The sequence below is a fragment of the Musa acuminata genome, chromosome BXJ2-1 (genome assembly GCF_036884655.1).
Source record: "Musa acuminata AAA Group cultivar baxijiao chromosome BXJ2-1, Cavendish_Baxijiao_AAA, whole genome shotgun sequence".
Taxonomy (NCBI): Eukaryota; Viridiplantae; Streptophyta; class Magnoliopsida; order Zingiberales; family Musaceae; genus Musa; species Musa acuminata.
Window position 1 is genome coordinate 33,115,001 of NC_088338.1, and position 16,649 is coordinate 33,131,649.

Consider the following 16,649-nt stretch of genomic DNA (forward strand, 5'->3'; position numbering starts at 1 on the left):
TGGAAGAAACAAAGGAAACATGAACCAAGAGCATTGTGGACACTGTTATTTAGATTCTACATATGAACTCATGAAGAACTTCTGTAGAAACAAAAAACACCGAAACGAATTTATGAAACCAAATTTCTTTTTCAGATTAGAAATACAAAAACCTATCATGAAGTAAATCCACAGCTCACAATCTCATAAAAAGAGTTTGACAGTTACCTCCAATGGTCCAACCAGAACAATAGGCTTCACGGTATCGTAAATGCCAAAATATAGGCCCCGATATAAAGTGATGCCCACTATAGAAACCCCGAAACCTCGATACAAACCAGCAATTCCATCACTTGCTATGGTCTTCCTGTATACATCGAGTAGCCCTTTAAACTGACGTTCATTATTAGCCTTGGTATCAATTGCATCTGTGCCTAGCCGAGTTCGTGCATAATCTAAATGGTACAGTAACAAGGATGTTGTTGCTCCAGCTGCACTGCCTGAAGCTACATTGCCTGCCAACCACTTCATATAACCATCTTTCTCTTTTGACCGACCAAAAAGGCTCTGGAAGTAGCCCTTGAATGCAAAATTGAAGGCCTGTGAAAAAATGACAGGACCAACCATTTTATTTTCAAGAAAGATCAAATAGGAATGAAATTAAAAAATACATGTCAAAGGATATTATATTAGACTAGGGTATCGAACACAGTAACTGTCAAGTGTTCTTGAGATGTTTGAAAATTCAAGAGACGTTCGATAGAAGCACACCACGACTTTCGTGGAGGCATATACACTTATATGAAAACTGGGAAGTCTGAAAATCCGAGCGTTTAATAAAAGGACAAGACAACTTTCTTTGAGGTGTATACATTTCCTTTATACAACTTATTTTTCTATATGATTTCTTATAACAACCATCTAGCTAATTGTTTGTGTACAAAATTTTTAGAAGAGATGTTTGATCTTACTGCACAAAGAAAGCCAAGGCAATGATCACATGTAATCATGTGCTATTTATTAAACAGATATTGTCACTGTACTAATGAACACGCCACATACATTGGCATATCTGATCTGACAATCCTTGGCAAGAAATCAGACATCAAATTAGATTCCACATGCAAAGACAATAAAATCAACGAAAAACATACATGTGCTATTTATTTCTACCTGTTTTGGCCTGTTTAAAATGTCAAGTTTCTAAGTGCTCCAATATATGGAGCTAACTTGCTATAAGATTCAACAGACATAACATCAGTGGCCAATCAGGTAGAAATATACAGTACAATATTTGTTATGTATTAGGAAACCAATAAGGAATTAAATCTCGATCTGATAGTTTCTGTAATCTATCGACCCATATGATACTGTTGTACCAAGTGCTATACTACCCATATCATCTGGTATCATCTGCAAAAATAACTTCAAAAATGACCAGTACTGAATCATATTGTCCAATGTTGGTTCATGGTTGGGCCAGTTAGTGGCATTTGAATCCATGTGTTTGCAGAGTCTATAATCTAGAGAGTGAAAACCTCACATGCTCAAGAATGATATGGACTCAGCATGAGGATATTTGGAGATGCATCGATGCAAAATTAGCCAAATTAATTCCTAAGCAGCAAATACAAGTGATAGAGCAAATGAGAAGAAAGATAATAGTTAGTGGATACAACAGAGATGAGGAGTAATCATTCTCGTGTGTAAGGTATCTAAGAAATGTGTAACTTTAGAGGGGCATTTATGATATTATGTGTGCAGAACATGATGGGATATAAAGTGAAATAAACTTTTGTATATGAATAAATACTAGCAGGTCATAACACACAGCGGAATTAAATGAAACCACAATCAAATAGAACACCAAGACATACGTGGAAAACCCCTTCAATGTGAAGGGTAAAAAACCACGGGACAAACTAGAGATAATCCACTATAATAATAATGAATATACAAATCTCAATCTCTTGCCCAAAACCCTAACAACAATCACAAGAGAATAACTGGGATACAAGGATCACATCACCGTGCACAATATCTAAATCCTCCCTAATTCTCCCCAAGTAATCATAGTAAGAATCTACTGTAGATCTGATCTAACCTAAGATAAAAGCACTGCTAGATGATTGAAAACAGCCTCTCTGTGTTGTTTTTGTCTTCTTCCTTTTCTTTCTCTTACTTTTCTGACTTGTTCTCCTCGTTTTCTTTGGAATCCCGTGGCTGCCAAAACTGCTTTATTGTTGCCTTTTTCTGCCTTTTTTTATAGCTACCACACCCCCCCAATATAAATTAGGGTTAGGTTAAGAGGGGGTGAGCTGTGGGCTGATAAAGCCCACCTTGGACTGAATATGGGTTGTCAGCCCAAGAACCTCCCCCTTCAGCCCATAAGGGAGGCTGTCCTATGACTCCTCAATGTGAAGTCATACCGACCAACTGTCGGCATATCTCCTGTCTTTCTTTCGGTACGGTCTTTATTCCATTTGATAGTAGTACCAAAGCATAAGTGTGATTCTTCTGAAGAGTATTCATCTCTTCCTACATAGCAACTAACCACTTCTCTTTTTGCTCACTTTCAATTGCTTCCTGGTAACTCTCTGGTTCACTTGCATCAATAAAAATCACATACTCATCTGTAAAGTATCTTCTGGAAGGTTGACGTTGTCCAGAAGATCTTCTCAACTGAGGTTCTGCGAGAAGTTGCTCTCCAACTTCTTCTTGCTCAACATATCCTGCAGGTAGATCAACATCAGGCTCTACATCATCTTCCTGCACATCTCCCCCATCACCCTGATATACTGGAGGAGTAACTGGGTCACAATCTACTAATCCTTCTGCAGAAGTCTTGGTCGGTGTCTTCTTCTTCAATTCTTCAAAGGTTTGATCCTCAAAGAAGACTACATCTCTGCTTCTGAACACCTTCAGCTTTTTTGGATCTCAAAGCCTGTAACCAAACTGATCATGTGAGTAACCAAGAAAAATACATTCTTTAGTCTTACCATCCAGCTTGGACCTCTCATTGTTTGGAACATGTGCAAATGCACGACAACCAAACACTCTCGAATGCCTGTAGGAAACATCTTTTCCTGATCATACATGCTCTGCAACATCACCATCTAGGGCTGTGCATGGTGACAAGTTGATCACCTCAACTGCAGTCCTCAAAGCCTTATCTCAAAACCTTTTAGGTAGCTTGGCTTGTGAAAGCATACATCTGATCTTTTCCACGATGGTGCGATTCATCCTCTCTGCAATTGCATTATGCTGAGGTGTACCAGGAACTGTTATCTCATGTTGGATCCCATGTGACCTGTAATAATCATCAAATAATTCTGTGTACTCACCACCATTATCTAATCTTATACATTTCAATTGTCTTTCTATCTCTCTTTCAACTGAAACACTTTGAAGACATTAATCACCTGATCTTTGGTCTTCAAAGCATAGGCCCAAACTTTCTTGAAAAAATCATCTATAAAAATGACAAAATAAAGTAGACCACTTATACTAGGAACATCAACAGATCCGCCATGAGTTTTTGTCCTCAAAGGACCACATATATCTGTATAAACACGGTCTAAGGTATGCATTTTTCTAGATAAAACAGGACTAGCAAATGAAACTCTATGTTGTTTACCAGCCAAACAATCAATACAAGGGTTCAAATGTGTACCTCTGAGGTATGGCAATACCTCTCTCTTGGAAAGAGCTTGCAGCCCCTTCTCGCTCATGTATCCCAGTCGCCTATGCCACAACTCTATACTGAAGTGTTTCTCTGTAGCATTTAACTGCTCACCATAAGCTTTAGCCTGCAATCTGTACAAAGTATAACATTTCTTTCCACTAGCTATAACAAGAGAACCCTTACTGAGCTTTCATTGCCCTCTGTAAAATCTGCTATCATAGTCTTCATCATTTAGTCTTCCAACTGAAATTAAATTCAGCCTCAAGTCAACCACATGCCTCACATCCTTAAGCATCAACTTGCAGCCAAGGTTGGTCTTTAAATGGATATTACCCATGCCAATGATGTCTGGTGTGCCATAATTGCCCATCTTGGCAACACCAAAATTTTCAGATCTGTATGTAGCAAAAAACTCCCTCCGTGGTGTAGCATGATAAGAAGCACCTGTGTCAATCACTCACCAAGATCCTGACACACACAAGAAAAAATATCATCAGAATGAGACAAAATCAAATAATCACCATCCTGCACTATAGCTATAGTATTATCCTTTGACTCTGTAGACTCCACTTATTTTCCCTTTTTCTTGCTCTTCTTAGGTTGTTTATATTGGTTCTTGTAATATCCTTTCTCACCATAGTTATAGCAAATAATATCTTTTCCTGATCTTGACTTGCTCCTACCCATGCATAAATTGCTTCTAGACTTTGACCTTCCTTTGTTCTTTGAGATAAGTGTCTGTGAATCATTCTGAGATGTTGCTAAATTCTTTCTTCTTAACTCCTCATTCAACAAACTGTTTGTTACTTGACTCATGGTGACAACACCATCTGGCGCAGAATTACTAAGGGAAACCATCAGTGTCTCCCAACTTTCTGGTAATGAACTGAGAAGTAACAATGCCTGCAACTCATCATCAAGAGACATTTTCATAGAGGATAACTGGTTAGTAATACTCTACATTTCATTCAAATGCTCAGCAATAGAAGCACCCTCTCTATATTTTAGGTTCACAAGTTTTCTGATCAAAAAAGCTTTGTTACCAACTATTTTTCTTTCATAGAGACCTTCAAATTTTTTCCAAAGAGAATATGCTGAACTTTTAGTAGAAACATGGTGAAAGACACTATCATTAAGCCACCGTCGAATAAACTCAATTGTTTTTCGATCTAACCTCTTTCACTCATCATCTGTCATAATTGTGGGTTTTGCACTATCCCCCTGCAAAGGTCCATACAAATCTTTGCAATACAAAAAATCTTTCATTCATAGTTTTCATATCATCCGATTGTTTTCATTTAAACTAATCATGCAAGAAATATTATTGACCTTCATATTCAAATACAAAATTAAATCACTACAACCCTGCTCTGATACCAATTGATGAGATATAAAGTGAAATAAACTTTTGTATATGAACAAATACTGGCAGGCCATAATACACAATGGAATTAAATGAAACCACAATCAAATAGAACATCAAGATATACGTGGAAAATCATTTCAATGTGAAGGGTAAAAAACCACGAGGCAAACTAGAGATAATCCACTATAATAATAATCAATATACAAATCTCAATCTCTTGCCCAAAACCCTAACAACAATCACAAGAGAATAACTAGGATACAAGGATCACGTCACTGTGCACAATATATAAATCCTCCCTAATTCTCCCCAAGTAATCACAGTAAGAATCTACTGTAGATTTGATTTAACCTGAGATGAAAGCATTGCTAGATGATTGAGAACGGTCTCTCTGTGTTGTCCTTGTCTTTTTCCCTTTCTTTCTCTTCCTTTTCTTCCTTGTTCTCCTCCGTTTATTTGGAATCCCGTGGTTGCCAAAAACTACCTCATTGTTGCCTTTTCTACCTCTTTTTTTAGCCACCACACCCCTCAATATAAATTAGGGTTAGGTTAAGAGGGGGCTGATAAAGCCCACCTTAGGCTAAATATGGGTTGTCAGCCCAACAATTGTTGGACTAACAGCCCATATTCAGCCTAAGGTGGGCTTTATCAGCCCACAGCTCACCCCCTCTTAACCTAACCCTAATTTATATTAGGTGGGGGTGTGGTGGCTATAAAAAGAGGCAAAAAAAGGCAGCAACGAGGCAGTTTTTAGCAGCCACGGGATTTCAAAAAAAAGGAGGAGAACAAGACAAAAAATGAAGAGAAAGAAAGGGAAGAAGACAAGGACAACACAGAGAGACTGTTCTCAATCATCTAACAGTGCTTTAATCTCAGGTTAGATTAGATCTACAGTAGATTCTTACTGTGATTACTTGGGGAGAATTATGGAGAATTTAGATATTATGCACAGTGACGTAATCCTTGTATCCCAGTTATTCTCTTGTGATTGTTGCTAGAGTTTTGGGCAAGAGATTGAGATTTGTATATTCATTATTATTATAGTAGATTATCTCTAGTTTGACCCGTGGTTTTTACCCTTCACATTAAAGGGATTTTCCACGTATATCTTAGTGTTCTATTTTATTGTGATTTCATTTAATTTCGCTGTGTGTTATAGCCTATTAATATTTGTTCATATACAAAAGTTATTTCTCTTTATAACCCATCAACTGGTATCAGAACAGGGTTGTGGTGATTTAATTTTTGTATTTGAACATGGAGGCCAGTAATGTTTCTCACATGATTAGTTTAAATGGAAACAATTGGATGATATGGAAACCAAGAATGGAAGATCTCTTGTATTGTAAAGATTTGTATGGACCTTTGCAGGGGGATAGTGCAAAACTCACAACTATGACAGATGATGAGTGGAAGAGGTTAGATCAAAAAACAATTGGGTTTATTTGATAGTGGCTTGATGATAGTGTCTTTCACCATGTTTCTACTGAAAGTTCTGCATATTCTCTTTGAAAAAAATTTGAAGATCTCTATGAAAAAAAAATAGTTGGTAACAAAGCTTTTTTTATCAGAAAACTTGTGAACCTAAAATATAGAGAGGGTGCTTCTATTACTGAGCATTTGATTAAAATGCAGAGTATTACTAACCAGTTATCCTCTATAAAAATGTCTCTTGATGATGAGTTACAGGCATTGTTACTTCTCAGTTCATTATTAGAAAGTTAGGAGACACTGACAGTTTCTCTCAGTAATTCTGCCCTAGATGGTGTTGTCACCATGAGTCAAATAACAAGCAGTTTGTTGAATGAGGAGTTGAGAAGAAAGAATTCAGCAACATCTTAAAATGATTCACAGGTACTTATCTTAAAGAACAGAGGAATGTCAAAGTCTAGAAGCAATTTACACATGGGTAGAAACAAGTCAAGATAAAAAAAAGATATTATTTGCTATAACTGTAGCGAGAAAAGATATTACAAGAACCAATATAAGCAACCTAAGAAGAGCAAGAAAAAGGGAAAAGAAGTGGAGTCTACAAAGTCAAAGGATAATACTACAGCTACAGTGTAGGGTGGTGATTATTTGATTTTGTCTCCTTCTGATGATATTTTTTCTTGTATGTGTCAGGATCTTGAGTGGGTGATTGAGACAAGTGCTTCTTATTATACTACACCACGGAGGGAGTTTTTTGCTACATATAGGTCTGAAAATTTTGGTGTTATCAAGATGGGCAACTATGACACAGTAGACATCATTGGCATGGGTGATATCCATTTAAAGACCAACCTTGGTTGCAAGTTGGTGCTTAAAGATATGAGGCATGTGGTTGACTTGAGACTGAATTTAATTTCAGTTGGAAAACTAGATGATGAAGACTATGATAGCAGATTTCACAAAGGGCAATTGAAGCTCAGCAAGGGTTCTCTTGTTATAGCTAGTGGAAAGAAATGTCATACTTTGTACAGGTTGCAAGCTAAAGCTTATGGTGAGCAGTTAAATTCTACAGAGAAAGACTTCAGTATAGAGTTACGGCAAAGGCGATTGGGACACATGAGCGAGAAGAGGCTACAAGCTCTTTCCAAGAGAGAGGTATTGCCAGACCTCAGAGGTACACATCTGAACCCTTGTATTGATTGTTTGTCTGGTAAACAACACAAAGTTTCATTTGCTAGTCCTGCTATGTATGTTGAGCAAGAAGAAGTTGGAGAGCAACTTCCCGCAGAACCTCAGTTGAGAAGATCTTCTAAACAACGTCAACCTTCCAAAAGATACTCTATAGATGAGTATGTGATGTTTACTAATGCAGGTGAACCAAAGAGTTACCAGAAAGCAGTTGAAAGTGAGCAGAAAGAGAAGTAGTTACAACTTCAGAAAATTTACACAGATGACAACGGAGTAGATATGTTGACAAAGACTTTACCAAAAGAAAGACAGGAGATATGCCGACAGCTGGTCGACATGGCTTCACATTAAGGAGTCATGGGACAGCCTCCCTTATGGGCTGAAGGGGGAGGTTGTTGGGCTGACAGCCCATATTCAGCCTAAGGTGGGATTTATTAGCCCACAGTTCACCCCCTCTTAACCTAACCCTAATTTATATTAGAGGGGGTGTAGTAGCTATAAAAAAAGAGAAAAAGGTAGCAACAAGGCAGTTTTTGGCAGCCACGGGATTCCAAAGAAAATGAGGAGAAAATGTAGAAAAGGAAGAGAAAGAAAGGGAAGAAGACAAGGACAACATAGAGAGACTGTTCTCAATCATCTAACAGTGCTTTCATCTCAGGTTAGATCAAATCTACAGTAGATTCTTACTGTGATTACTTGGGGAGAGTTAGGGAAGATTTAGATATTGTGCGCAGTAACGTGATCCTTGTATCCCAGTTATTCTCTTGTGATTGTTGCTAGGGTTTTGGGCAAGAGATTGAGATTTGTATATTCATTATTATTATAGTTTGCCCCGTGGTTTTTACCCTTCACATTGAAGGGATTTTCCACGTATATCTTGGTGTTCTATTTTATTGTGGTTCCATTTAATTCCGCTGTGTGTTATGGTCTGCTAGTATTTGTTCATATACAAAAGTTATTTCTCTTTATATCCCATCACCGTTGAGGTCATTGAAGGCGAACTCAAGGGTTGCAAGGTATGGCATCGCGGTCAGGGTGTCGACGGGGAACTCATTGGAGAAATTGTTACTGGAGAGGCTTACGGAGGACAAGGAAGTGCAAGAGGAGAGGTCGGAGGGTAGAGCACCGGTGAAGTGGTTGGAAGACAGGTTCAAGTAGGTTGGGCCAGTTAGTGGCATTTGAATCCATGTGTTTGCAGTCTATAATCTAGAGAGTGGAAACCTCACAGGCTCAAGAATGATATGGACTCAACAGGATATTTGGAGATGCATCGATGCAAAATTAGCCAAATTAATTCCTCGACAGCAAATACAAGTGATAGAGCAATTGAGAAGAAAGATAATAGTTAGTGGATACAGTAGAGATGAGGAGTAATTATTCTTGTGTGTAAGGTATCTAAGAAATATGTAACTTTAGAGGGGCATTTATGATATTATATATGCAGAACATCCCCTATGAAATTTTACAAAAAACAAATATGGAACTAAAATATAGAAGATAAGCTACCTAAATGATAATGATGAAAAACAATGGAGAATACTTGATTAAGAAAAAACTATAATATATTATCACAAAAAGTTAACTTTTCATTCAGGTATAGACATTGCAATGCTAATTGTCCTAATGTTATAATTAAAGGATGTGTATGATACCATAATCACTGGAGCTAGAACTTGCAAAGATAATATATGAACTCATTAGCCATGGATAGGATAAACCGAAAAATGGAATCAAGTTAAACTTGAGTGGTGAAGATATATATTAGAAATTATAGGTTTTAAATTAAATAAGATTAACATTTAATATATGAAATCAAGGTTCAGTTTCTCGATCTGAACCAGTGTCTCGGCTAGCTAATAATACAGTACATATCACTCCATGCCGATGTATCGTGTGTCGGTACAACAGGGTGTACCAACGACATGAAAAAATGATCGAAAATAACTCCAAAAATTTCTTTAAAATAAAAAAAATTATAATTTTAGTATAATTTTAGCAACAATAATCTAAATTAGGAAGGAATAGTGGTACATATCTTTTTTTGGTTTTGAGGAGTAACTTATGGTACGTTCTGGACCATTCCTATATTGATATTAAAGTATCTACGAAAAAATGATTTGGATTATTAGATTATTTGTTAAACAACTTAAATTTTAATATTCAAATGAATCAAGGAATCAATCGATGGATATACATATTTCTATTACACAAAAAAAAAAATGACAAAACTCCATGGGCAATGGATCAACGTCCTCGATCCTATATATCTATATATTAATTTAATATGTTTGTCTGACTCAATCATGAAATTGATCCCATGATATAGTATACTAATACACCATATGTTATTGGTGCATCAATGTAGTGATGGTCGTAGTCTGATCGTCATGAACCACACGTGTGTGAGATGGCTCTTGAGGCAACCAAAGACACCTAACCGTTATAGTCATCTGCCCAGTGTGTAAAGGTAAAGGGAAAGGCAAAGGCAAAGGGGAAAACAGTAGCATCAATCATGCAATTGAAAAGAATTGAGTCGGGCGACGAGACACATTCTCAGTTGCATTTAGCAACTCACTTGGTCCGTAAACATAACAACAACGTAGACAATAGTGCCTTGATCGATGATGGAGGCGATGCCAGGGAGTTAATGGTCCTATCTATATAGTTTAAGGGTGGTGCATGGATCGAGGAGTAATATTTTACACATGTCACCTAAGATCCAGATTATGGAGCTCGACGAAGGTCCTATCTGCATGGTTTGAGGGTGGTACATGAATCAAGAAGTAATATTTTACGTATATCACCCAAGATTCAGATTATGAAGCTCGACAAGGTACTGATCAAGTTTATACATGAAAGGGGAAGGGAAAAATAATGGATAATTTTGAGCAGAAGCGATAGTGCTTACATGACATAGACACAGAGCAAAGCTCATCGTATTATGGAGAATCTTACAACTAATAATAGTACAGTGATAGTTGGTCATTCTTCTCCGAGCAATAATATGATGATAGATTTTCTGATATAAAGCAACAAATTAGCGACAAAAGTAGAATCTTAAAGTTTAACTCGAAATCTAACAATTCAAATCATTTCTTTCTAAACAATTCAATATCAATGGAAGGACGATCCTGAACGTTCCATAAAGCTGCTCCTCTAAGCCCGAAAAAGATATATGACACCAAGGATTACAATTTCGAATAATACTGTCCGTACTGGGCGGTACATACCGATCCGTGAGCAGACCGGTATACAGACCGTCCGCTACCGAGCAGTATTATATATATAATATATATATTATATAATATATATATTATAAATATGCAACGTCGCCTCTTTCTCCCTAGCAGGAAAAGGCGACGTCGTGTCGCCTTGGCAACGTTGCCGAAAATAACGACGTCACGTCGCCTCGGCAACGTTGCCGAAAAATTCTTTTTTATTTTTATATATAAATATATATAAGATTTTTTTTTACTTATATATATATATATATATATATATATATATATATATATATATATATATATATATATATATATATATATATATATATATATATATATATATATATATATATATATATATATATATATATATATATATATATATATATATATATATATATATATATATATATATATATCAAACGGTATTCCGCTCGGTATACAGTACCGTACCGTACCAAGCGAATGTCAAAACTTAGGTACGGTATGATATTTCAATCCTTGTATGACACTATCCTTTTTTAATTGAGAATATTTTTACTATAGTAAATTTACATTCATTTCCAACTTAAAAACCCTAATCTAAGTTTTTTCTATTTTTCAAGTAATTTTAAAGTAATTTTTGGCTTTTTTCTATGCCATCGACATGCCTCGTCATGCCATCACTCGGCACACAAGCACAAGACGACACGTATTGTGCCGTCAGCCAAACGACACACTGGTTTGGACAAGTAAGGCAAACCTTGTCTTTAACTATACAATTTTGATTAATTAATTAGGAATTGGTTTACCATATTATTATGATCAAAGATCATAATAGAATAAGATGGCTTAGGCTAGAAAAAATCAAGCAAGCATGGGTGCCTCTGTGCCCATCTCTCTTTCTTCACGAAAAAAAGAATGAAGAAACAAAAAGATGTTGCAGGAATTTGAATGGATAATGGTCAGGTTATTGACCAGAATATATAGTATTAAGTCCCATTTGTTTATTCTATTTTGTCAAAAGATCCATTATCTATCAAATGATAATTATAAGTACAATTCAATTGACACCCATATATAGTTAACGAAGGCTTATGTTTAAGTAGCTATCTGAATGCTATGTGTACAGTTTCTCTTTTGTTCATATATATCATCAAAAAATCAATTGATAATTGGTCAGAATGATCTCCTTCTGATTATATATCTAATCCAGTGGATTCTCCACAAAAAGTTAAGTGTTGGTTGATCAAACCCAAGCAATGTCTAGAACATACATGGATCATCATTTGGTGGAATTGAATCACCTAATCTCTGGGATGTTAAAAAACTTAATATCCAGTTCAATCAACTTCAAGAGGAGAAAGAACATTGAGATCAAGCTAAAAGACACATTTGCATGTAGGACACCTTAATTGGCAAAGAAATGATAGGTTGAAATTTTGGTGGGAATGATGGAAGGCAACCATAGTAGTACTTTTTTGGATCTTTTACGTTAGTCCAGCAATTTTTTTTTATTTTACATGTCCTCAATTCAAACTAATCATATGAAAATCTCCCGAGCCCTCTCTGTGCATATTAGCCCCCTTAAATCATATCCAAAGTAATATTCCTCAAATCATATTGAGTGAAACATGCTGGAATATTCCACAACTTCTGTTAAGTTGCCAACAGCAGCATCTTTTAAGTTGTATTCACTGGAAGATGTTGTTGTACATTTCTCTCGCCAAGCATGCAAAGAGTTATCATCACCATCATCATCATCATCAAATGGAAACCTATCGAAATTTCAATCTCTCCAGTACGAAGCAAAGACATCTAATTTGTGCGAGAATTGTTACCTTTTAATCAGTTAAATAAGTAAATATTGATCGATTATAGTGTCTAAACTTAGCTGATCTCAAAGATACATCAGTAATTTTGTTGATGTCACAAAGAATCACTTCACTAGAACAACTAATTTTCTCATAAGTAATTGTATCAAACTATTTCTACTTTGATCACCAAAAAATCCTCAGAATAACTCAGATTTATGCAACCAACACACATACTTCCCGATAGATTATTACGTCTAATTCTCATCTTCATAAAAAAGAATCGAATAGCAGAGAGACAATATAAGGAAAACAAACGATCTTCTTCCAAGAAAATTCCAACCTGAGTCGGGAAATATCGGACGACATTGGCCTGGTTGCCTCTCCAAAGAGCGAGCACTCCTTCGCCCCTAAGAACCCTCGCGAAGCATTCCCCGATGCCCGTGTAAGGCGTCGTCAGATACCCCCTCCTCATCAGCTCCCCCTGGTTCTGCAGCAGGAGCTTCACCCTCTCCACCGGCGCGGCCCCGCTCTTCGCCACCACCGCGGCGGCCCCGCCCATCACGAAGTCCGCGGCCATCTTCTTCGACGGCGGCGCCACCACCGCCACCGGAGCCACATCGGTGGCAACCCCCATGTGACGCCCCCTCTCCTCCCTCGCTCTCTCTCTCTCTCGTTCGCCACCAGCCTTTGTGACACGCCCTCTTTATATAGGGGACCGTAAAGGGATCGGTGGGAGTCGAATTACTTATAAATAGAGAGAGAGAGAGACAGAGAGAGGAGAAATAAAAAGTGATGGCGGAGGTTGACTCCAGTTTGAAAGGATAATGACCAAATCTTTGATGTTGTTGAATCATGTAAGAGATGCGTAGGAGTGTCGGGCAAATCTCATCTCTACGCAGAAGTCGTAGAAGAGACGAGTACGCATAAGGTAGACGAGTCGTAGAATCCACCATTACAAGCCTTACCCATCCCGGCCCAAGCCCGGTCCGAGCCGACCCAACCCAGAAATATATTTCATCTTTGATCTGCACGAAAATTCAAATGATTTGTTAAACAAAACATTTTATGCCATCAATTCAAATGATTTTTTCTTCAAAATTATGGAAAATGTTAGCCCAATAGAAGCAGATCAGAAAAATGTTGCAGAGATCAGCTGTTATTAGTTCCCGAATCTACTGATCTTTTACGAATTTTAAAGAAATAGTACACAAGTCCTCCCAGAATTACACACAGCGCCACCGCGTCCACCACCCCGCCCACGATGAGAACCTTCGTCACCAGACTCGCGGAAGTCTCATGGCGTGCGTTTCCTTTCCTTGCGACCTTTATCCAGTAGCTGGACTCAGTCGCCCCCACCTCGACTTCTCGAGCACCGCCGACCAACGCGTACCGAGAACACCACTCTCCCGTGCCGACGCCATGGCCGTTCGTGTGCAGGGCCGCGGCACACGAGCAGTCTTCCAAGCAAGAGGCCAAGCATTCCTCCTTGCTAACATTGGACGCCGATGATGAAGTTCTTAGCACGGTGACGACGCTCCGCAACTCCACCATCTCCACCTCCGAGCTGGCCAACCCACAGAAGCTGGTGCTGTACTCCATCCCTGAGAGTTGCAGATACGCGCAGGTGTTGGTGGAAGAGCATATCCCGTATGGCCCACAGGGAAGAGGAAGATCGCACAACTCGAGTGCGCGACACGACGGCTCAAACTTGCCATGGCTTGCCGAGTAGTAGTAGAGACCCAGGTTGCCTTTGCTCCCCAAGGCTAAGAATCTGACTGCCCCGGACTTCATTGCCAGGATTTGAGCGATCTTCCACGAGTTCACGTCGAACACCTTCAGCCCTGTCGAGCCCACTCTGGTATACGCAATGCTCCTGCCTGCTCGAGGCTGGAGCTCCCAGTACGAGTACCTCTCGCCTCTCCAGTTCAGGTAGGCCACGAGCTTATCCTTGTGGACTTCCAAGGAGTAGAATGATGAGGAATTGACCGGGAAAGAAGTCAGCCGAGAGGACGCGTTAAGTCGCTGCCCCCACAGCATTGTGTTCGTCGGATGCTCGAAGCTCTGCCATCTGGTTTGGTTCCGTGCGTCGGCAAGGACGAGGTTGCCTGTGTTCTTTTTGAGGAGGAGACTCTGTTTCACACGCAAGGGGTGGGTTAGAACGAGGACCAAGAAACTGGAACCAGAGATCACGATATAGATATCACCTTCACGCCAAGCCCGGAGGTGCCCGAACGCCACCCGATTCGACCGGCGCGGTCCATCAGTTGCAGGTCGCCGTCAGGGGTCAGTTCGAGGACGCATCTGCCGGCGGGAATGAACTTGGCAACATGGTCGGAAGCCCACACCTTGACGTCCCCGAGGAGAACGACAACGGAGCAGGAGTAGCCGGCGCCCGCGATGGCCTCGACGCTCAGCGCCGCCCTGAAGTCCGGGGGAGCGTTCCCGGCCGCGAGGACGAAGGCTCTTCCCACGAAGCCCGGCTGGTACGCGGAGGGAACCGGGATGGTGACTCGGCCGCCGACAGGGAAACTTAAAGCAGAGAAGACACGAGGGAGCAAGGCAAAGAGGAGGAAGAAGACACAGGGGAGGCCCATACGGGAGTTACTGCAATCAGAAGGCGGAGGAGAGGGATGAGTTATGGGGAAATGTGAGAGTGGGATTAGGGTGGAGAGAGGTATTGGGAAGAGGATTTGGAAGCTTCTTGGTTGGCTTTTTGAGAAGCGCAATAATGTAGGGAGGCAGTGGGCACAGATTTCGTGGGTGAACACCTGCGGGCGTAGGAGCAAATGGCAGTGGAGAGTGCAGGGAGCGTGGGCCCCGGTTGCCTTTTCGCCGTGGGTGGCTGTGGGTCCCTGTCTGCCTTGGACTTTGGTCTCCATGAGCGTGCTGTTGGCAATCATTAAATCGATGCGGACATGCCGCCTTTATAAGAATAATTTATATTCAATTTGATAATTTGGAATTCATATGGAGTTACATCCTATATAAGAAAAATTCTTTCTCCTATAAATAAAAAGTATCATATCAAACATAAAAAAATATTTTGATCAAGAAGATTACAACATATATTTTAAATATTTTTATCTAAAATAAATATATCGAGTACGGTATATGTTATTATCTGATTTATCATATATATACATGAATGGTCAAAGAAGTTTGCTTGTAGCCCTCCCGATGTTATTGTATGTAGCATAATAAGTTACATCAAGTGCACGAAGATGTTTTCATCAAGAAAACCACATCAAGTTCCTTTAGTTGTTTTTGCTTGAGGTAGGCACAGCAGATGCATGAGGACACTTTTGGTCGAGTAGCGCCACATCAAGATACTTTTAGCTGAGAAGATAAAAATACTTTTGATCGGTAAGAACACAAAAAGATATTTTAGCTAAGAAGATGGCATTGGAGGCTGTGGATACTTGTGGTCAAGGCAAGTGCATTAAGTGCATGAAGATGCTTTCGATCGAAGAGGTTTCATCAAACACTCTAAATGCCTTTGCTCGAGGTGGACCATCATCCCATTCAGAGGTTGAATAGTGACGTTATTAGTTTGAGGATATTAAATTGATTCGTCCATATCTTAGTTGATATGATAAAATATAAAGATGTTGTTGAACTTTCAGCCCATCTAACCTTTTTACACTCCCATCTCCTCTTCCTCCTCCCATGTGTCCAGAAGAGGAAAACTGAATTGATGTCAAAAAGAATGGGTTATACATAAAAGATATGATATAATTCCTACAAATTTAACAAAAATGAGTTTTGCTTGATCTTTTCTTTTATTTGATTAGTATCTCATAAATAGATTCATCCATATCTTTGTTGATATGATAAAATATTGAAGATATGATTGTACTCTCATCCGATATATTCTTTTTACGATCCATCTCCTCTTCCTCCTCTCATGTTTAGAAAAGAAAAAATTGATGTATTAATGAAAAAAGGATGGGTTATATAGAAAAGATATAATATAATTCCAA

The 16,649-nt window shown here is 38.9% G+C and overlaps 2 protein-coding genes across 2 annotated transcripts in view; both read right to left on the reverse strand.

Annotated features, from left to right (window-relative positions):
- Nucleotides 1–13,498, reverse strand: part of LOC103973915 (ADP,ATP carrier protein ER-ANT1) — a 14,230-nt gene extending 732 nt beyond the window's left edge. Inside the window, 2 exon segments of the mRNA XM_009388589.3 lie at nucleotides 208–579; nucleotides 13,010–13,498. Of these exon segments, the coding sequence (XP_009386864.3) occupies nucleotides 208–579; nucleotides 13,010–13,303 (666 nt within the window). The 5' untranslated portion in view covers nucleotides 13,304–13,498.
- A 251-nt stretch (nucleotides 13,499–13,749) lies between these two features.
- On the reverse strand, nucleotides 13,750–15,556 carry LOC135599111 (PAN domain-containing protein At5g03700-like). Its single transcript, XM_065093853.1, has 2 exons — nucleotides 14,874–15,556; nucleotides 13,750–14,799 (listed from the first exon to the last, which is right to left on the reverse strand). The coding sequence occupies exons 1-2, from the start codon at nucleotides 15,546–15,548 to the stop codon at nucleotides 13,819–13,821; spliced, it is 1,656 nt and encodes a 551-aa protein (XP_064949925.1). The 5' UTR covers nucleotides 15,549–15,556; the 3' UTR covers nucleotides 13,750–13,818.
- Nucleotides 15,557–16,649: the final 1,093 nt, after the last annotated feature.

What these genes read in the sequence shown, in the direction of transcription:
- LOC135599111 (XM_065093853.1), bottom strand. Translation starts at nt 15,548, where the DNA reads ATGGAGACCAAAGTCCAAGGCAGACAGGGACCCACAGCCACCCACGGC. An exon ending in CCTCCGGGCTTGGCGTGAAG is followed by an intron (nt 14,800 to 14,873) that starts GTGATATCTATA and finishes CGTGTGAAACAG; the next exon opens with AGTCTCCTCCTCAAAAAGAA.